Below are 21,200 nucleotides of genomic sequence, written 5' to 3'. Positions count from 1 at the left end.
TTTGGATAATTTTAGTTCTATGCTTTACTAAATACTTAAGAAGAAAATGTTTAAAAGCTCCCAACAGAAGAATTTTAAATTTTTTTTCATTTGTTTACTTCTTTCTCATCTAAACTGTTCCTGTCATTTCTTTAATTATGCGTTCCTCTCCATCTCTAAACTGTTCCTGTCATTTCTTTAATTATGTGTTCCTCTCCATCAAACCATGGAGAAAACTAAGAACAGAATTTGTAGTCCTTGTGAGGAGCAAAGTAAAAGACATCCACAGGAAAGCAGAGCTACCTTTGAGGGGTTACACCTGGCTCTGGGAATGGCAACAGGTTAACTGCTTCTTCCCGGTCCATACTGTAAACAGAAACTTGGGTTTGGTATCTACTGGCTATCCAGGGCTTTTAAAACCAGACTTTCTTAGTAAAAAACAAGCCATTAGGCTAGGAGGAGTGCACTGAGATGCTGGAAATGATGTGTGGTATTAACAAAATACTAGCATTAAGCTTCTACTAGTTGTAAATAGTTTACTACTATGTAGGTAAGCTTGAGAACTTAGTATTTTGGCTGGATTATGCTGTTTCGTTATAATCACATGAATATAAAAAAAATTAATAATAGCATGCCAAGTCAAAATACTAAATAAAATTTCAGCTTATGTGAGTTTCATCTACAAAGTGTTTACTGTACATCCTGGATTGTTTAATACAGTGAGATGGAGATACAGATATATCCTGTAAAGATACATATTTTTCACTAGATAAATGTTTCTAAATTACACATATTTTAAATTTAATTCAGTGGTATGTTCTCTAAAATTTTGAAAATGCATTAGATAATTCATAGTTCAGGTTTTTTTATTCTCTAGTATACAAGCATTTACAACTACATAAAGCAAATCTCTGGATTTTTTGGTATTTGGAATGTTGCTCATGACAATCTTCTATTTTACAGGTACACTACTAAAGCCTGAACCAAACGTCAAATTTGGTAGGATTTTTTTTTCTTTCAAATAAAAGGTTATTGTATAGTATTCAGACTTTGTACAGACTAGATATGAATGTAATATATATGATTGTTTATCTTCCAGAATACCAAGCCACTAATGATGGATGGATTATATATGAAGATAAGCAGTATTATTTCAGCAAAGAACGTGTCCATATGGAAGAAGCACAGAGAATTTGTCAGAAGAACTTTGCAGATCTGGTTGTCATTGAGAATGAAAGCAAAAGACAATTTCTATGGAAATATGTAAGCACTGAGCCTATTAATTATAACTGAATTCTGAAGCACAGCAGCTGATGAAATAAAAGGAACAGCCTATCTCTTTAGCTAGGTTCAACTCCTGAGCTATTGCCCTACATTACTTATATAACAATATATTTGTTCAGGACCTGTAAAGAAAATACTATTGCATTTAGCAGGTAGAGGAAAAAGTCATGCAAATGCTAAAGGTGCAGCAAAGGATAGTTCAGGCGTAGGTTGCTCGTCTCTTCTAAGATATGTAGTATTCAGCACAGTGATTATGTCTTTCCTGTCCCGTGGGTTCCTCACTCCAGGATGTTCCCCATATCCCTGTTGTCTGCTTGAAACCTGGGTCTGAACATACAGCTTTCTTGCCTGAAGCTCATATCCTGAAAAAAAATCACAGTCATGGTTAACGGGCTTTCAGAGTTTTGGTTGATGTTCAGGAACTGTTTAGTGCTTAACTGTTAATAATTTTTGTTTTAGATTTACACAAAACTCAAAGCGGAATCATATTTCATTGGCTTAGTTGTCAGTTTTGATCAGAAATTCAGGTGAGTAAAGGAAAACTGTTAATGGACAACAAATGATGGTAATTTCATCTTGCTCTGTCGAAGCATTTGTTTGTGCTTTCATTTTACAAGTTAATGACTGTTGTACAACTGACCTCTCGATAGTTTTCATGAGACGTCTCAGATCAGAAGTGATAAGTTCTTCTATATTTAAACACAGCAATGTGTTTTCCTTCCAAATCTGAGAGAGCAAAACCAATAGAAGTTCACGGCTAAGATTCATTTCACTTAATATCTTACAATGAGAGAACTGAGTTAAACACCCAAGCAACCCTTCAGAGGTAGCAAGGAGAAGCAGCTAATTTTAGGATGTTATTCACCTGATCCATTTTAGACATCAACCTTAGGATGAGATTAGCTCTGATTGGGTCTCCAACAGCTACAGGGAAAGCCCAGAAGGTTTTGATAAAATGCCTATATAAAGGTTTACTTAGACCAATTCCAGTGGTTCAATTTATGTGAGCTGGAAGCAAGAAGGGTAAGCAACATCTCACCTAACAGCTTTCTGAAATTGCTGGTAGGGAACCTGCTTTAGAAATCTGTTTGTAGAAGCCTTCCAGGAGGATGCTTTTCTGGGATGAAAGTGAAGTCCGTGCACTGATGAGATCTTGGGTCTGTCCAGACCATAAGAAGCCTTCTCTTTGAGTGTGAGACTTATCCAACCTCTGGCCAAATGGAATACTCATGGGACTTGAATGTGGTAGTACTAAACAGATGAGAAGCAGCAGTAATGCTGAGGATATGTCCTCTCCATTAAATGTAGAGCCTTTGCTGTCTGGTCACTGTTTTAATACCTTGCTTTGCTCTTTACTTAAACAAACCCTTGTAACTAAATGACTGCTGGAGTTGTCTGTCTGGCAGCCACTCTCCTCTTGTTTCTTTCAGCTGGCTGGATCAGACCCCAGTGAACTATGTTGCCTGGGCTCCAAACGAACCCAATTTTGCAAATAACGATGAAAACTGTGTGATAATGTCAAAAGATTTTGGTGAGTACAATAACAACAAATATTTGGTTGAAATTTTAGCATCAAAATCCAAAATGTTTGCTACATATTTAAGTTTGAGGCTGAAGTAGTTGAACGATACTGATAGTTTTTCATAACAAGTATGCTGAGTTTTAAAACCACACCATCACTATTAGGAGACATACTGCAGAGGAAGGAGGAGTGTATATGGGCAAATGTGTGCATGGCAACTGTTTCTGGAAGGTTGTTGTGTTGTGTTGGTCATATGAGAGTTTCAGACAGTGATTCTCTGTATTCTATTCATTTACAGGCTTTTGGAAAGATATAAGCTGTGCAGTGAAAAATGCCTTCATTTGTGAAAGGCACAATTCAGTTTATTCAGGATTTGCTTCTACCGTACTTCCACCTCTGGGAGGATGTCCTGAAGCTTGGCTTTTGTTTAACAATAAGGTGCAGTAACAAATCTCAGCCATATTAAGCAGATTTGCTACAGGTAGAGAAAACAACTCTCTCTTTTACCTCACTATATAAATTCTCTCACCTTATACACCAGTTTATTAAGTGGTATTCTAATTGGCAGTGTAGTCAATTTTCATGTTGGCAAGTCCGTATCTAAATCTCAAAATTAGAATGTTTTGAGTCATAATTTTTGTAAATGTCCAAGTCATAGTTACTTTCTCAGTTTCTAGAATTTTCTATTTATTTTAGACATACTTACTGCATGGAAATCCTGTTTCATTATCCTTATCTATAAGTGTAAGCCCCTTTTTCTAAGTAACAATGAGATGAAGAAATAAAAGGTCAAACTTTTCATATATAATTGGCGATCACAACTTTTCTTAGATTAACACAAACAGCAATAAATGTTAAATCAAATATAGAAAACAAGCAAGCATTGCTTTTTGCTAAGTTAAGCACAAGTACACCTGGCCATACGAATTTAAAAAAAACCCAACACCAAAAAAACAAACAAATGAAAACCGCAAATCAATCCCACAGTGCAATCATTAGAAAAGTTTTCATGCTTTCAGAGGGTATAAAAAGGGAGAAACAGCATATGCCAGTTAAAAATCATGTCTTATGTTCCTCAGAAAAAACAATTTTTAACACTGGTATTCAGGAAAAATCCCCATGGGATACTAATACACCATACAGAAGAGCAGTTCTTCCTGATGCTGTTTGATCCGTGCTGAATGTTCACACAACCTCAGGCTTTAGCACTAAGTCTGTGATATAAAATTGGAAGAACTTGACCTGAGAGATGCCTGCCCCAGATTATGTTCCCAGTCAGGAAATAGTTTCAAGTCCCTCAAAAATTCTCCTTTTCATTTACATGACCTGAAATATCTACCCATGCACATTGGATATCTATTTAATTCTTCAAAAGCTTTTGGAGGTTGCCCTCTTTTGCCCAGAGCTAACCTTGGACAGCCCACAGGTTTGTAAGTACTGCACACACTTTGCTGTGATTAGCTGGATTTCCTTCTTGCTCACTGAAAGTATTCACATTTCAGTAGACCGCCCATCTGCTGCTCTGTACATGCATGGGTTGGAAATGAATTAATCAAAAACAGTGGGTTTAATACTTTTTGACACCTGAAATTTTGTCTAATCCTTTACTCTTCCTTCAGTGTTATAAGATATTTGGATCCAGAGAAGAAGAGAGACTGACTTGGCACTCTGCAAGAAGTGCCTGTATAAGATTAGGGGGAAATTTGGCCTCTATACACAATGAGCAAGTACAAGGTATGACATCAGAACCTTTTGGCACTAGGTATGAAGCCAGCACATTTCACCATCTAATAACAAGGCTGAACTAGCCTCCAGATTCAAACAGCATAACAAACGAAGGGAGACCCAGAGCTGCTTGATCCTGAGAGAAGACCAGAGTGTGATAAGACACTTTCCATCTCTTGGCAAAAGCATCATGTGGAGGGAACAGGTTAATCTGTTCCCCATGGCTTTGGAAGAGGGGATAAATAATAATAGTTCATATTAATGAAATTCCCACAGGTATTCAAGTCAGAAAGTAAACAAACATCCATCAGAAATGACATATGTACATTTAATACTACTTTGTGGAAGACTGATTAATCCTTTTGAAGTCCCTTCTAGACCTAATTTCTATATTATTTCCAAGAACTATTTATCATTTGTTATCCAAAAAATATTTCCTTTTGTTTTTTAAATGAAATCAAACTGCTTCAGTTAAATTACCCATTGTAATTTTTCTCTTTTACAATTAACTCGTATTCTAATATACAATTAACTCGTATTCTAATAATACTGAACCTGATATTTGCAATATTTTAAAAAGTTAATTGGTTGTTTTATTTGGAACTTGGTTTCAACTGAATTTGAAAAGGCAAGTCCTCAGCTACTCTCTTTCTCTGATCTTTTTTTTTTTTTTTTTTAATAGCCTTCTTCACCTTCCACCTGAAAGATGTTGCCAATGAAACGTGGATTGGATTGAATGATATTAACAGTGAGAATACATATCTTTGGACAGATGGAAGCTTTTTTGACTATTCAAAGTGGGGAAGACAATTCCCATTTAGAGATAAATATATAAAAGTTAACTGGAAGTACATTACTATAGAGGTAAACCAAAAAAAATTAATCTGAAAATTCATAACTTAGGTAGCATACTCAAGGTTAGTGTAACCAGACTGATTCCTCTTTCAGCTAGGATCCTGTATTTCAATGGCTTAAAGCAGAAGGCAACTGAATAATATTTCAGAGATCAAGTATTTAAAGCTGTACCCAGAGATTAATAGGCCTGGTTATAGTCTACACTTTTTGTCATTCCTTTGCAGGAATCTAAAATTACAGAAAGGGAGTGTTGTATTCTAATTACCACTAGAATTAATTAGAATTATTAGACTTTACTGAAAATATTCAGTATTACTAACTTGGATTTTTACTGTGGTTTATTATTTCTCCTTGTACAGCATCAATCCAAATGAAAGTTCAACAAATTCAGTACAGACTACCATAAACTACATAGTAAAAATACTTTTGGTGCACTCCAAGAAATTTTAATAAACTGATAAAAGTTCTTGCAGTAATCTGCCAAGGAAAGTACATTTGCTTAAGATATATAATACAAGAATTTTATTTTCCAAGAAACAAGAATTAAAATAAGAGCCAGAAAATTAGAAAAGAAAGCTATTAACTTTGTCTCCTCAAATCTATTTCTATTATTTTGCCAGGCCTTTTGCACTTCATCAGCTATAACTTTCTTTTTTATTTTTTCCCTAGACTGATTGTGTTGCAATGACAAAAAGATCTGTAGATGAAGCAGGGTGCTGGGAAAACACTGACTGCCAGCATAACAAAAGCTATATTTGCCAGATGGACAGCAGTAAGTTTTACTTTTCACCTTTTTCATTGGAAGACATTTACTGAGTGATCTGACGGTACAAGTCCTCAGTCGTAACGGCCCGGCTGTGCCTGTAGCAGCCAGGGTGAGTGAAGCAGGGTTACTTTCCCAGCTGAGGAATTCCATACACAAAACCCACTCTGGGATAAGGATTATAAAAAAGTTTTGGCTTTACAGCCTCTCTCCTACCAGCATACCCACCAACACTCACAGAGGCTGACTTCACCTACCCTGGAGACATCTACACTTACATCAGTTGTCTCAAGTGGTGAGCAGACACCTTGAAAGTAGGATTCACCTGCCTCATCCTGAGTCAAATGCCCAAAACAGGTTAGAAGAGCTGTGCCTTCAAAATCACTTCTTCTTTATTGACATAAAAGTTTAGCCATCTGTACTTTACCCAACTAGCACAGATATAGCTATCTGAACGGGGTTATTTTGCAAATGCAAATACAAAACATAAAACCAAATCCATCAGTGATCTCCACCATAGGTATCTTAGCTAGCTAGACAATACACTGAAAGCTGCTTCCCCACCCTCACCCCCAGATCTAAACACCCCTCACCAAAAAACCCTCACACAGGCTCCACTGGGCATTAACTAAGGTCAGTTAATTTTAACTGGTTATTTTGCTCATCAGTCTCCAGCAATGCTTCTATATCACAAGACCAGCAGTAATAAGAAGGGCAAAAGTTCTAGTGTTCTTCATGTATCCTCAGGGTGGGAGACACATCCGGAGCACACATGCACTGCAGAGTACACAGGAAGAGAAAAAGAGAACTGCTGAGCAGCAAGTAAAAATACAGGAAGAAGCCACAGCTGGGCCAGATGTTTCAGGGCTCCATCCTGTGCAATTGCATAAAGCTGCATGAGTGCATCACTAACAAAAACAATTGCCAGGGTATTCTTGACAGTGAAGACAAAGGCAGTTTTTGTCCTTTCTTCTGTCCCCATCACTAGCTCTACATCTTTGTCTTCTAATTGTGCATATATCGTTTAAGGTACAACTACAGTTTCCTTTTTCACTTCAGTCTACATGGGGAAGAAGTAGCAGCAGAGTCACAAACTGTTTAGAATGAAATTCACCCCTATTTTGAGACTGAAGTGGTGTGGAGATCCTGCACCATGCTTGTGCTTGGGGGGAATTTCATCTGCACCGTGGGAGAGGTACCTAGAGAGCTCTTAGGAAGGATTGTTATGTGACCAGTATTCAGTATGTCTATAGTATGTCTATAGGTTCACAGAGCTCATTCTCCCTAATCCCTGAATTCACTACTTACACTATAGTTAAAAATAATTACAAGTTACCATTAAAATGTCTCCTGTGTTTTAAATAAGAAATGCTTTTACTTGATGCTTGTGTTGCCACACTATATTAATCTGTTACTCAAAAGTAATACTGCTGTTCAGGCTGCTAGTAATTTTTCACTGTTTTTTCCCCTTCTTCTCAAATCTGTACCTCTTTCCTACAGAGCCTGAACTGTTTCATTCCACAACTGCTCCAGATTCTGATTTCATCCATTATGGTAACAGCAGCTATTTAATCATTCCTTCTAAAATGAATTGGGAAGAAGCAAGAACAGCCTGCAAGGACAAATCTTCAGAGCTTGCCAGCATTTTTGATTATTACAGTAATATATTCCTGCTGCTGCAGGCAGCACAATATGGAGAGCCCTTATGGATTGGGCTCAACAGCAATGTGGTAAGATTAATAAATTGGTAGGTGGTGCATTTAAATGTTATGACTGGATTACTATCAGCAGGGAGAATTGTAGCACGAGCAGGTTTAGGAACCTAGGACTGGTGGATAGCACTCACTTCATTTGACTTTATCCCTCTTAAATTGCCTATAGGCAATGGAGAAGGATGGGAACCTCTGACAGTGCTGGCCTCTCTTTACCAGCTCCATGGGAATCTTATACACTTAGGTCAAGCTACCTGGTTAAGTTTTAGATGGCCTTTTTTAAGAGAGGTGAATTCTCCTCAAAGGGACCAACGGGGTCATTAAGGCTAGTGCCTTGTGATCATTGACAGCTATAGTTTTTTCATTACTTCTTAGTTCAGAAGGTTCACAGGACATAACATGTGCCTCTGAACACCCTCCTTGTTACGCCTGCTAAGTCCAAAAGATTAAAAGCAGTAAAAGCTATACTGTACCAGAAGTGAATACGGAGATCCAGGTCCACCACTGTGTAAGGGAACACTCAGGTGAGCATCAGTTTTATTAGTTCTGTGACTGTCAACATGATCTTTGGGTTTTCTAGTGAGTATGCAGTTGCTCAATGCACTTAACTATCATGTTTCTATTGCATTGTTCTTTGAGCTGACTAAACTACCATGACAATAAAAAAGAGCTCTTTCATCAGTAATAATCTTGTTAACTAGTGGTTTTTACTAATTGTGTTTCCACACTGATATGTAAAACATGTCTGAAATTCAGTATCCCTACGGAGAACTTACAATATATTCTGTGTAAGAATAGCATTTCTCATTGTATGATGCAGAAGCACTCTGATAAAGCCTCTTAGAAGGCTACATTTTCTGAGACGGTGAACTTGTTGCTGAACAATACGTATTTCCACCGTTATAAAAGTGACTCTCCCTACCAGACAAAATGCTTGGTCTTATAATATGTAAGTGATTGATGGTCACCAACCTTGACATAAATCTTTCCACTTGTACAAGTCCACAGGACATCTCTATCCAAAACAAAGCAGTATTGTTTTAAGTCCACTTGATATCAAAGTCGGTTGCTTTTACAATCATAGAGACATGGTTTAGAAAGCAGTTAAAAGTCCATTATGAATCAAGTTTGGATCACCAGACATGTTCTTCCAGTCCTGCTGTTGCAGAGTGAAGCTTTGTGATTCTTCCTGATCCCTGGGCAGCAATCTTGCCCTGATGGTGCTGAGCTCAGGAGGACTTGTGTGCCTGACCTCTTGACACATCTAGACACAGAACTGGATCTGTTCCCTTTTCCTTGTAATTCTTCCAATTTTTCCCAGGGAAAAAAAGAGTGGAGGGAGGGCAGACTCAGAGTCACAGTGATAGCTGCAGTTTACCCCTGAATGTTTCTCCTCAAAACTGTCCTTGAGCTTATAGTCCTTGTTTGACCACCACTGGTCTGAGACCCAGTTTCACTTGAGCTTTCCATAGGTTTCATGTTCCTCTTCACGATGACCTGACTCTGGGAGAGTGATTCTACCCCACAGTGTTGCCCAACAAGGGACTGAGCACCAGCGGTACCCAGGAAGCACTAGTTACCCTTCAGAACACTTTCATGGGCTGTTACAGCATAGGAGGCATACTGCTGTGTCTTTTACATTGCTGAGTCCCGATTCAATCAATATTTCAACAGTACTAGCACAGATATACAAACTGAAGTCTATATATATATCACTGTGAAAATGTGAATTTGTATAAATCCACTTACCTGAAATAGCAAATGAGAATGTAGAAAAAGTATGTTAAAATGTCTGTTTCAATTTTAGACTTATGGCTATTACAGATGGACCGATAAAAGGAAATTAAGTTTTACTAAGTGGCACTATGGAGAACCAAAACAGAAGATAGCCTGTGTCTATCTAGAGCTCCATGGGACTTGGAAAACAGCACCTTGTAACGAAAAACATTTTCCTGTCTGCAAAAAATCTGACGGTAAGTTATGATGATAACTTTTGGTTTTATGGAAGAAGCCTTGCTGGATCTGCTTTGACTGAAATAAAAATTTCAAAGTACATATTAAGGAATAAAAAGCACGAGTATGTAATGTCAGTACCTTTATTTTATATGAACAATGTTTTATTTTGATGGAGTTGTCATTTGCCAGCCAGGATACTGCCATTTCAGCAGACTGGGATGATAACTGCCACAGCAGATATACCATGTCACAGGCAGACAGAACATAGAGATTGTGGGAGTACTAAATATTTCACTTCGAGTCTAGAATGTGAAAGTTTTTGCTGACAGGGATTTTATGGGAAGGTCTGTAATCAACAATGTCCACTGAGTATAAAATTTTGTTCCTTTAAAATAAGTAGCGTTCATACAGCGGTTACAGCTTCATTGTTAGTAGATTCTAAAAACTGAGGAAAGGAGGAAGGGTTGTATCTGGTTATTCATGCAGCAGTCTGGGGACTGCTGCTAATGTATTATGGCATTGGGAAGAAAAGTCCATTATCAGCCCAAACAAAAGTTCATAATTCACAGTGATTCTATGGGTGTCACTAAGGAATACTACAAATTAAAAGCTACAGGAAAACCTTAGGATGGGACTGAATTTTTTTGCTTTCTCATTTGTATTAGAGCAACTGCTGTTAGCTCTAGTGACACTGAGTTAATGGAAATTCTGAATTTCTCTTGATCTGTTTTGTATAGTTTTTCTTTAATTTCTCTTCCAGGCCATGCTCTGAACTTCAACTCTATTCATTTGCAACTTTTGTTTTAAAAACACATCTACTGACTGACAATGTTACTGTTTCTTTCAATAATGTAATTGCTTGCAGGAAAAGGAGGGACTACTACACAAATATTCAATGAGCTTCAGATTATTCCATGCACTGCCAGAGTTCAAGATGTTCAGAAATTCTTTGTAAGGATTATTATCTTGGAGAAAATATCAAATGGAAAAATTTCACAGTAAACTGTGATTTAGATGATATTTCATTTAAAATCAAATTGTTACTTGAACCTTTTGAGTGTTTGTGAGTTTTCTGGCTTTTTTTTCTTCTTCTTTTTACTGTACCTTTTCTTTATACAAATTTATTGGTTATAACAAAATAAACTAGAACTAAAAATCCCTGAACACTCAGATATCCTTGAGACAGTCCAAGTTTGATTTAGTTGGCAACAGAGGAGCACGAGCTCACATTGAATCATTCAGCTGTGACTGAGCAGTTCTGCTCCTCATTGTCACTCTTTACATAGTCACTGATAATTCTGGCACTGCATGCTGAAGAATATTTTAAGCACCTTTAAGGAAGATTTTTTTTTTTTTAAACTCAATTTTGTATCGGAAGAACTGCAATCCCTACTGAATGAAAGCATCCATAATATCTCATTTCTTTTAGATGTACTTCCTTCTGATCCCCCACAGAATATTGGAAAATGTCCTGAATCTGATCACATATCTTGGATTCCTTTCCGAAGCCACTGCTATAACTTCAATGACAATGAAATGAGCTGGGTTCAGTCTGTGACTCAGTGCGTTCAATCAGGTAATTATTATTTTTACCCAAAGATAGGATTTCAATCTTGACAATAAAAAAAAACTTTTTAAAAATCTTGAAAACTAATGCTGCAAAATCTACACATATTAAAAAAAGAAAATCAATGTCGCATTTGTTTTTCACTGTTGATGGATGCTGTTTGTCTTTCAGTTACGTTGAAATTAGGGAGATAAATTTTCTCGTTTTTTTTCCAACTGTGCTTTTTTCTTGTTATATTTCATCATTCACAAAATTTCTTTTTAGTAAGATTTTAAAATGGGTTAACTTCTTTCTGGCCTTACGTCTTCTTTTCCATATATGTCCCTAACATGGGCTGTGTGATCCAAAAGGGGCTGCGTGTTCTGTCTGCAAATCCTCAATCTACCAGCCAGGCTCCCTGGCAGCTTGCAGAGCTAGGGGAGGGCTTATGCTTCCCTCCCTCATCTTGGAGGCAGATGGTCCTGGCCAAGACTATGAGCTGCTCCTTGGCCCTCTTCCACCTATGCTGCTGAATCATCAGCTACCTCATCCATGCTTCACTAGGCTGTGAAAGGGAAGCACTATACTGCCCAAAAGAAATGGGTCCTTTTCTTTCATATCTTTTTAGATTCATTTAGCCCTTTTGCTTCATGACTGTTGACAAAAAAAGTCAATATTTTTGAACTTCAAATTTGTTTGCTGTGCAATATTACATGCTACATAATATCCTGACAAATCCATGAACAGCAAATAAATAATCATCTGTAATACCTATAAAAAATATTATCCAATCATTTGAAAATAATGTGCTCTTTGTCCGGTGTTTCAAAAATCATCATCCTCACTGTGTTTTCCTGTCTTTCCTTTCAGACAACATCACTCGCGGTCTGTGCTGTTACCCCACAGCTAAACACTACTTTCTAGCCTCTATTTATATCCTTGCTTACTCCCTACCAGCAGGAGAAGTTTTATTATCAACCTTATCCTATATCAAAGGCTCTGACTACCTCTGACTTCTAAGGCAGGGGATACCTCCAATCATCTTCTGCTGGTTTTCTTATAGGTGGTACATTGGCTTCTGTAGAAGATCTGGCTGAATCACACTTTTTAGTGGAGCATGCATACTTATACACAAGCAAGACAAGTGGCTTTTGGATAGGAATATACAGAAATGTAAATGGTAACTGCTTTAATTTCTATATAGAATCATAAATAGACTTTATTAAATGGACAGAAATATGATTGAGATACATTGTTTTTAAGGAATAATTGAATTACAGTAGAAGCTAGTTAAAAACAAAAAGATTTATATAAAAATTCTTGGAAGTTTTATCCAATAGGTATGAAAGGCCATAGAAAATAAATTTGCTTGGCTTCTTCAAATAACTTGCAGTTTATATATGATTCAGTAGCAAAAATGTGGAGAGGTGACAGGAATATCTCTCAAAAGGCACAACACAGAAGATACTGTTCTTTAAGAAAGCAGGATGCAACGTGTAATTTCAACTATGCATATCTGGGGCAATCATGGGCCCTTTTTCTAAATTCAAATGATCCAGGAGTTGCTCTAATTGATAATTTTGCCCAGCTGGTTACAGTGGTAGCGTAACCAATAATTTTGCACAGCTGGTTACGGTGGCAGCATAACCAAGACTTCACAGAGGACCAGAGCCAATGACATGTATTTGTCCCTCTGACCTCAGTCCTCTCTGAGGACATCTCCTATTCCTGGTCTGTGAGAAAGCATTTCCCACCCCATTTGCTCTGTGTCCCAATAGGGAACATGTCCCAGCTGACTCACATCTTCTCATGGCTGAGGAGCACCACCTGGGAGTTGTGGTTGTCCAGCCAGAGGCCACAGCATCAAGATTCTCGATCTCTGTATGGGGAAAAATAGGCTGCTGGTTGCTAGAAAAAAGACTCCAGTGGAAAACATGCATCTGGAAGAAAACAACACGAGTCAATCCAAAATCAGTCAGAAAAGATTTTTTTTTAGATTAATTTTAATTCATTGATACTTCAAAATTTTTATTTTGGAGATTATGCAAAAAAGAAATATTTTAATTTTAACTAAGTGTATGTAAAAGTTACTTGATTTTCAGTGAGTGAAATTTCAATGAGAAACTTACAACTGATAACTTACACATTTTAAAATAAAAGCTTACTTTTATTTATTTTTCTATTTGAAACTTTACTCCCCTAGATAAAAACATGGAGATATGCAAATTAAAAGTAAGCTATGATTAGCAAATCTGCTAATCATAATTTTGAAAAGCAATTATATTGTTTTTAAGAAGAGACTCAAAAGAAATAAAATGCATTACAAAATAACCACAGAGGGAATTTTTGAAGAAACTAGTATTGCTTTATTAGGCTAAAGTAATAAAATAAGAGAAAAGCTAATATTAGTGAAAATCTTTGATGTGGAACTATTAGTTTTGCTACTAACATTTGCAATATTAGGGCAGCTGCTTTGGCAAGACAACAGCACCTTAGACTTTGTCAACTGGGCTGAAGGTCAGCCTTCGGAGGAGCAGCTTCATTACTGTGTGGAGTTGTCTGCATTCTCTGGCTACTGGAGTGTCCTTCCTTGCTCTTCCCAAAAGGGTTTTATTTGTAAGAAACCAAAAAGTAAGTTAGTTCTTTAATATTTGCTCTTGATGTTTTGAAGTTTTATTTCAGTAGTAATAATGCAATATAGACATTACAAAAGACCAACATAAAATGCTGTATTTACAGACTTTTCCTTATCATCTGTTTCAGCATTCAGGCAAAAATAATATGAATATATAGTTATCCCTTTTTTTTGTCTGCCCTGTTTATATTTTGCTGCTTCGTAACTTCAGATTGTCTTTCATTCTGTGATGAATATTCAGTTAATAACTAAAGACAATCAGTATTTTCTGGAAAATTTCTAAACTCCTTTATGTTTTTCTCCCCTCCGACATGTACATGTTTTCCTGCTAACATTCATATTCCCTTTCTATGGAACAAGGGATGCATCAATAATTTGCTTTTCTTCCTCTTGCTGTACTATGATACATGCTGTTCCAGTAAGAAATGGATGAAGCAATTCCATTTAAATAATAACAGAACGGAAGCATGATTCAGAGCACATATAGTAACCTTGAAAATAGTAGAAGTGTTTTGGTTAGCAATTTTATTTTTTTTTTTAATATTATGTTTCTGTATAACTGAGCACCATCTGCTTTGGTCAGGAAGTAGAAATATCAGAATGTTGTGAGCCAAGCAGCCATGTGGTATTTTGGAGTTTAACTGTTAATTCTGCAAAAAAAGTATGATTTCCTGCATTGTTTCGCAACCCTGAGGTTTGGGATGTTTCTGAGGTTCTGTCCTTTCCCCTCCCAGAACAACAAAGCTGCAGCTGGTAGGGAAAGCAGCCGTACACATTTGTAGTGGCGTCAGAGCATCTTCTGAAAAGAAAACTTCTCCTTTTAGGGCAACTCCTAAATTTCTTTGGGTAGTCAGAGCAATAGACACTACATAACGTTAATTCTTTGTTACCAGATGTCTCAGAAAGTAGAAACTCAGTGCCAACACATACTTTATTTGGTGGGTTTGACTGTGAGTGGCCCCTACGTGCAATGCCAAAGTACAGAGAATATTCCCTGGCACCAGGTTCTCCAGCAGGATGGGGTTTCAGCACAAGCAAACACCACGTTACAGTGAGCTCTGCATCCTTCCAAGGGACAATTTAACAGCTGCATTTCCTTCGTGCTCACAGACACGCCGAAGTTTAATGTGCTGCTGTGCTGCTGCTGCAGCAGCCCGGCTCCCGGTGCTTCCCACGCTGGAACACGCACCCCGACTCTGCCCACGGGAAAGGGAAGATCTGCTTTGGCCCTGGCCAGCACCCAGTTCGCACCCAGCGCGCTGAAAATAATCTTGCAGATGGCGCCCTCTTTGCACAGCCAGGAAAAATTGCATAAGAAAGCTTGAGTTTATAAATGTAATTATAGATGCAAATGAATTATGGTAAATTAAACTCTCTTGGGTCTCAAAGGAATTGTGTGCAGTACAGGAAAATTAACATATCCTCAGCATTTGATCAAGTTGTTGCCAGTCTCGGTAGGCATGCAGACCCAGTGAAGAGGGCAAGATTTATTAAACAGTGGAGAAGAGAGTACATCTAAAAGAGTCAGAAACTACCTGTACTTGGAGATCCTTTGGTTATTAAAAAATAAACAAGAAGGGGCCTTTAATATGCAAAACCACTGCAGTTTTATTACAGTGAATATCATGTTAAAAATCAATCGCACCTTTTCATCTCTGTTAATTCAGCAAATGTGTTTCCAGAAGAAGTGATGAGGTAACCTTGATGTGCAGGTTACCAGACCTTTTGCTAACATGAAATTGTCAGGATGAAAATGTGACCTTTTCAGATTTTGACTAAACTTTTGTCTTTATTTTTGACAGCTATTCTTAAGGCAGCTGCAAATGTGGAAGGTAGGATTTATTTTTCCTTCCTAATAGTTTTAAAGACACTTGAAAAGAAATACTTGGGTATTTTTATGAATTTGTATTTATTATTTATTCATCTTCTATATATTTAATTATATGAGCTTAATTTCTTTAGTTGCCATTGAATTTGTGCCCAGCATTATGTAGGAACACCTAAGAGACACTTAGGGCATCCCAGAATAACTAGATGCTTTGGTAAACTGATTTCCCCCTCTTTGCTCCTTCTTTTGCATGTTAAGATCTATGATAGGGACTGACACAGAGTCCTTATGATAGATATTCCCCCTGGTAATTAAGGGGGAAATTAGACCAACAGTTTTCAGTATTCTTCATGTTTATTTATGGCTACAGTACACCCACTTCTATTTGCTTTGTATTTATTTACAGATGCCAAAAAGGACAAACCACATGGTCTCATGAATATGTGGATACTACTTACTGTCATCCTCATCATTTTATTAGGGATGGGCTTCATGATTTATTTCTTATTCAAGATCAAAACTCAAAGTGAGACTGAAAGAGAGGCGAGGCAGTACAGCACACTGCTAGAGTACAGCCGTGTCCTAACTGGAAGGAACAATGAAAATGATTCTACCAATGACAAAGAAAAAAATGAATACAGTGTCGTCTAATGGGATAATGCAGCCAAATTATATGATTAAGCTTAAAAAAATTTCTAGCTGTCACAAAGGAAATCTTAGTAAAATCTACATGCATCTAATAGACACTATGAACTAAAATTAGGAATTATTCCTCTGGTAAGGATTGAGAGCTCTTGCTCTATACTCTTCAATAAATACTCTCAGGACTAAGACTCTATACTGTATACCATGGCTAATAAAAACAGCATACAAAATAACAGAACTAGTGGGAATTTAGGCTTAGAAGTTATGGATTAATACTCTAGTGTTCTCTTTTTAGATTTGTAGCAGCATCACATAGAGTCAAGTGCAGACTTATAGTGATCATTATCTTTGCAGAGAACTTGGCCCCAAAGCCTGCACTTTGAGAATATATCTCACCATAACATACTGAAGTAAGCATACTGTTGCTCAAATAAAATGGTGTTTGGAATAAACAGAGATTTACATGATTTCTTTTTCCCCATTATTGCCTCTGTCTTACACTCTTTACACAAGTAACTTCCTTGCCATAATATTATAAGTAAAATGCAAATACATGTCCTTCATTCCTGGCTTCAACTTGGATTTTGCAAAACAAGTAAATCTTTGGAAACTCTCAATCATATTCCATGATTTTGAATGTTTTGTATCAATTATGAATATGAGATTATATCAATAAATGATTATATATTACATAATAATAATTCAGTGTTGTTTAATTAGTATGCGGAGATGTTATATGGTTTGGTGATCTCATGAGTCCTTAATCTCACGACTTTAAGAGAGAGGCTAACAGGAGGAAACACAGAAACATGAACAAGGCATACAATTAAAACATAAATAAACTATGGATGTCAAATAAAACTGGAATAATTCATTCCTGTTTTTATTTCACTTGATTGCTCATTTTAGGATGTCTTTTCTTACTATCCTCCAACTGATAAATGGACTGATGACTGGGCATTGTATCCATGCTAGAGGTCGGTAAGGCAATGGGGCACACTGCACTGTCTTGTTAATGAAATGCTTTAGAGGCTTACTCTGCTGTTTTTCTATGAATTCTATGTCATCTGTGAGAGACTGAAGAAAAAAAAAAGATCTCGAGGATCTCTGGGAAAAACAGACCCTTAGAAAGTGCGTAAGAACTATACAGAAGAGATCATTTGGAATGAGAGATTCAGTTGACACTGGATTTCTGGTTTGTAGATATTGCAGTCAAACAAAACATTGTACAGAGGCTAGAATGAAGTGCATTCTGTATTCAAATTAAGTCCCCTTGATCTTACACCTTTTTTTTTCCTTCCTGTAATTTACAACACATACCCATATCTATCTTTTTTGAAAATAATGACACTGAGTTGGATTCAGTGATGTTTGATGACTATGAAAAGAAGGCAAATGAAATGAGTAAACATGAAAAAAACCCCAACCCCAAAATAATATAACTGTTCATAATTTTGGTATTTTGATTGATGATATTGGTAACAGAGCTCTGAAGATCCTATACTTTGTAAATGGGTTTCTTTTCTCACATTAAGTGATGTTTTGCCTTTGCAGAATATATTATGAGATTTGTCTTCATAATAAAGCTGTGAAAAATGACAGAAAATTTTATTGGAAATTTCTGCTCAATATCTTTCTTCCTTTTCCTTCAAAACAAATAAGGGATTTTGCATCATAGGTGAAGTTGATTTCCACTTAATAAAGGGCTGCAGCTAATTTTTAATGTTTGAGAATATTCCTCTTTGTCTCATTTACACTTGGTACAAAGAGAGAATTATTAAATATTAAAATTCACTTGCACTTTGTGGATTAAATAGTTTTGAAAGGCTGTTTTGTTGTCAAAATCACTGCTTAACAGAAAAATTTGTAAAGATTTGTCTAATTTGTATTGGTTCTCATGAGATAAATTCACATGAAGTAACAGCACAGTAATTTTATCAGTTGATAATTCAGAGAAGATAGAAGCCAGGTGTATACATAGTGACCAGTCTGTCAAGTTACCAAGTGAAATGAAATTGTCCTGAAATAGTTGACATTACTCAGTTCATCAAATTAAGTGAAAATATCTTTTCTATCAGTGAAGACCTACCTGGCCAAGAAATTTCTTTTTTTTTTTTTTTTTTTTTTTCCTGAGTTTCCAGTTGTGTATGTATGAGATTTAAAATACATTCATTCATTTAAAGTGCACTCCCTGCTTCTTTGTCTTTGATGCTCAGGGATTTACAGTCCCAGAGCAGACTCAAGAAAGTTTTAAATAATTCAGTGGAATGATGTTGAACAGTTCAAACTTTGCCACTTGCGTTCAAGTGGATAGAAACTTCACTTTAAGATGCAAAGTTTGACTTTTGTGATTATTTATAGATTTCAAAATACCACATGTGACAGGATATTTCCTTATTTAGAGCCCAGACTTTTCTCTTTCAGCTAAAACTCTAAAACTGTGGAGCCAGAGCCAACTGGTTCCTTAAGAACTTCTACTGCAGCAATTAATTTCAGCTCATCTCTTTGTGAAAAAGAAGAAAGAAATGAAACACTTGAAATTTTCTACAGTCTTACTTTTCCTCTCTTTCATTCATACTGCTTTTCAGACACTCGGTGAGTCTTTGTTTTTTATCCCCTGCAAAAGTGGATGTGAAAGTGGGTATTTTTGTTGTCTTGCTTCTTTTGCAGGCTCTTTAAGATTTTCATGCAGCTTGACTACCCTGCATTTCATATTCATCTTAATATAGGGTGTTCCACAGAAGTTTAAGAAAGATGCAGATACAGAGATGTTGGTTCACTTTTAAAGAGAAGGGCAGAGTCAAGATGGGGTAAAGCTGGGAATCAGAGGTCAGGATAGTCATGTATGCAGATAAAGATTTCCTTTTGGATACAGTTTAATTAATGGTTATGTCTACTCTGTGAAGCAGATGGACTTCTTAGTGTGCTCCATAGTCCCTGCCTGTATATGTGACTGAGTTTCAAAAAATGAAAGAAAGGAATTAAATAGGGTGCTGTATGTGTATCTCTTAACCAGTATGGCTTTCAGAGTAAGGATGTGTTAAGCCTCTGAAGCTGACCAAGGACAGGTCACAGTTCAATTTTTATATAAGGATGGTGATAAGGTACAAGGACATTTTTCCTTTATCCTTCAATTTATTAGATTTGTGGAGGAGTAGGATACAAATCACAGCTTCTGAAAGCAGACACTGTTCCATGCGAGCTATGACAGCACTAACCTGTGCAAAATGGGGTCTCTCCTCTGCTCTGCGAGCTGAGACCCGAACCCACATGCCCAAGCATGAACCTCAGAATTTCCAGTGAGAACTCCTATTATTAGACTCAAAAATACAACAAGGGACAATAGCTGAAACTTTGGGCACTATACTAACCACTTAGTTAGCAGTAAGAAAAAAAAGATTTCCTAAGATTTAATACTTTCTGTCTAAATGGACAAGGAAAGAAGAAACTAGGTCTTAGCTCCAAATTGAGGTTTGAAGAAGTGAAACTTCCATAGATTACTAAACTGGTCAAAGTATCACAGGGCCTTCTTGGGAGAGCTCAAACATTAAATACAGATATCGTAACAAGAACTATTCTTCCTGTCATAGTTTTCCTGGATTTCCCAGACACTTTCTGCTCTGTTCACTATTCAACACTGGCTGTTCCCTAACATCCTACCCTTGTCCTACCCATTTACTGTAGTGTTTGGAAGGGTCCCTTTTGTGGTTATTCTCTCAGATGGATACAGGCACGATGCTACATCTCTGTGTCCAGGTGGGGATTTGAGGCACAGAGAACTGAAGGGCAAAGCCTTGCCCTCCTGTCCCATAAGTCCTAGGTTATTCCCTGTAGTCCAAATTTCACTCCCTCATGGCCCAAAGCCAGCGGGAGTTGTATGCTACTTGATGTCAGACCAATGTCCAGCACTGAACAACCTGCTTTACCTGTGGACAGTACAACTGCAGTACTAGGCAGTCCTTCCCAGCAGGGCCTACTTACTTGATGGATTACTAAATTAGGCTGCCTATAATCCTTCATGAGTGTTAGCTAGTTTGCTCAGCATTCACATAATGTCTTTCTATAACAATGCACAGGCACACAGGCACAGACCTATAGTAATTTTTTAATATATATATATATATGTATGTATATGTGCTGCCTGGTGTTTGTTCTTGGGAGAATGTTCGTGTAAATGATTGTGTAAATGATGTTGACTTTTTATGATAGATGTACTAATGAGAGGATACTCAAACAAGGCAAGATAACAAGTCACTGTTCCCAGTTTTTCATCCTAAAAATAACCCCAAACCATAACAGAACATGACAATTACAGAAGGAGCAAGAGTCACAGAAGGCTCACTCACTGTGTTAAGCACAATTGCAACCACACGGAGATGTATGTAACATGAGCTAAATCTATAGTGCATGCAGTGATGGCAAACTTCCAAATCTTCAGTAAGGTCTCTTTTGGAAATCTTGAAAGAAATGTATATTTCAGGAGAGATTTAGAAAAGTAAAATCCACTGTACTCATGAAAATTCCATTATAGTGATGACATTCTCGAAGCTGTCATAATGTATTTTATGTGCTCTTATTCCTCTGTATTGTATTTATATGAGCTGCTCTTATTTTTCCTTCACAGAAGGAAATAAAAGTCTTGAAAATGCTGTTTGATCTTTGCAAAAGTGACTCAGATTTACAGTCTCCTGACATGAGTCAGATCAGCATAGGATCAACAGCGTATCTTCCCTCACAAGCTCCCCTCACC

At 36.9% G+C, this 21,200-nt stretch overlaps 2 protein-coding genes across 2 annotated transcripts in view; both read left to right on the top strand.

The window, feature by feature from the left end:
• The window catches only part of LOC141957041 (macrophage mannose receptor 1-like), a 37,807-nt gene extending 20,676 nt beyond the window's left edge, over positions 1–17,131 (top strand). Inside the window, exons 14-28 of the mRNA XM_074897978.1 lie at positions 943–978; positions 1,079–1,242; positions 1,723–1,790; positions 2,694–2,794; positions 3,084–3,223; positions 4,405–4,519; positions 5,193–5,374; positions 6,035–6,137; positions 7,629–7,858; positions 9,648–9,813; positions 11,226–11,372; positions 12,406–12,522; positions 13,806–13,973; positions 15,780–15,809; positions 16,212–17,131. Of these exons, the coding sequence (XP_074754079.1) occupies positions 943–978; positions 1,079–1,242; positions 1,723–1,790; positions 2,694–2,794; positions 3,084–3,223; positions 4,405–4,519; positions 5,193–5,374; positions 6,035–6,137; positions 7,629–7,858; positions 9,648–9,813; positions 11,226–11,372; positions 12,406–12,522; positions 13,806–13,973; positions 15,780–15,809; positions 16,212–16,456 (2,012 nt within the window). The 3' untranslated portion in view covers positions 16,457–17,131. The remainder of the gene's footprint in view (positions 1–942; positions 979–1,078; positions 1,243–1,722; positions 1,791–2,693; positions 2,795–3,083; positions 3,224–4,404; positions 4,520–5,192; positions 5,375–6,034; positions 6,138–7,628; positions 7,859–9,647; positions 9,814–11,225; positions 11,373–12,405; positions 12,523–13,805; positions 13,974–15,779; positions 15,810–16,211) is intronic.
• Positions 17,132–18,945: 1,814 nt separating this feature from the next.
• The window catches only part of LOC141957039 (macrophage mannose receptor 1-like), a 33,066-nt gene continuing 30,811 nt past the window's right edge, over positions 18,946–21,200 (top strand). Inside the window, exon 1 of the mRNA XM_074897977.1 lies at positions 18,946–19,045. Coding sequence (XP_074754078.1) covers positions 18,976–19,045 — 70 coding nt within the window. The 5' untranslated portion in view covers positions 18,946–18,975. The remainder of the gene's footprint in view (positions 19,046–21,200) is intronic.

The sequence above is a fragment of the Athene noctua genome, chromosome 2 (genome assembly GCF_965140245.1).
Source record: "Athene noctua chromosome 2, bAthNoc1.hap1.1, whole genome shotgun sequence".
NCBI classification, from domain to species: Eukaryota; Metazoa; Chordata; class Aves; order Strigiformes; family Strigidae; genus Athene; species Athene noctua.
The sequence above is the reverse complement of the archived record's forward strand: the minus strand, read 5'-3'. Positions and strand labels throughout refer to the sequence as shown.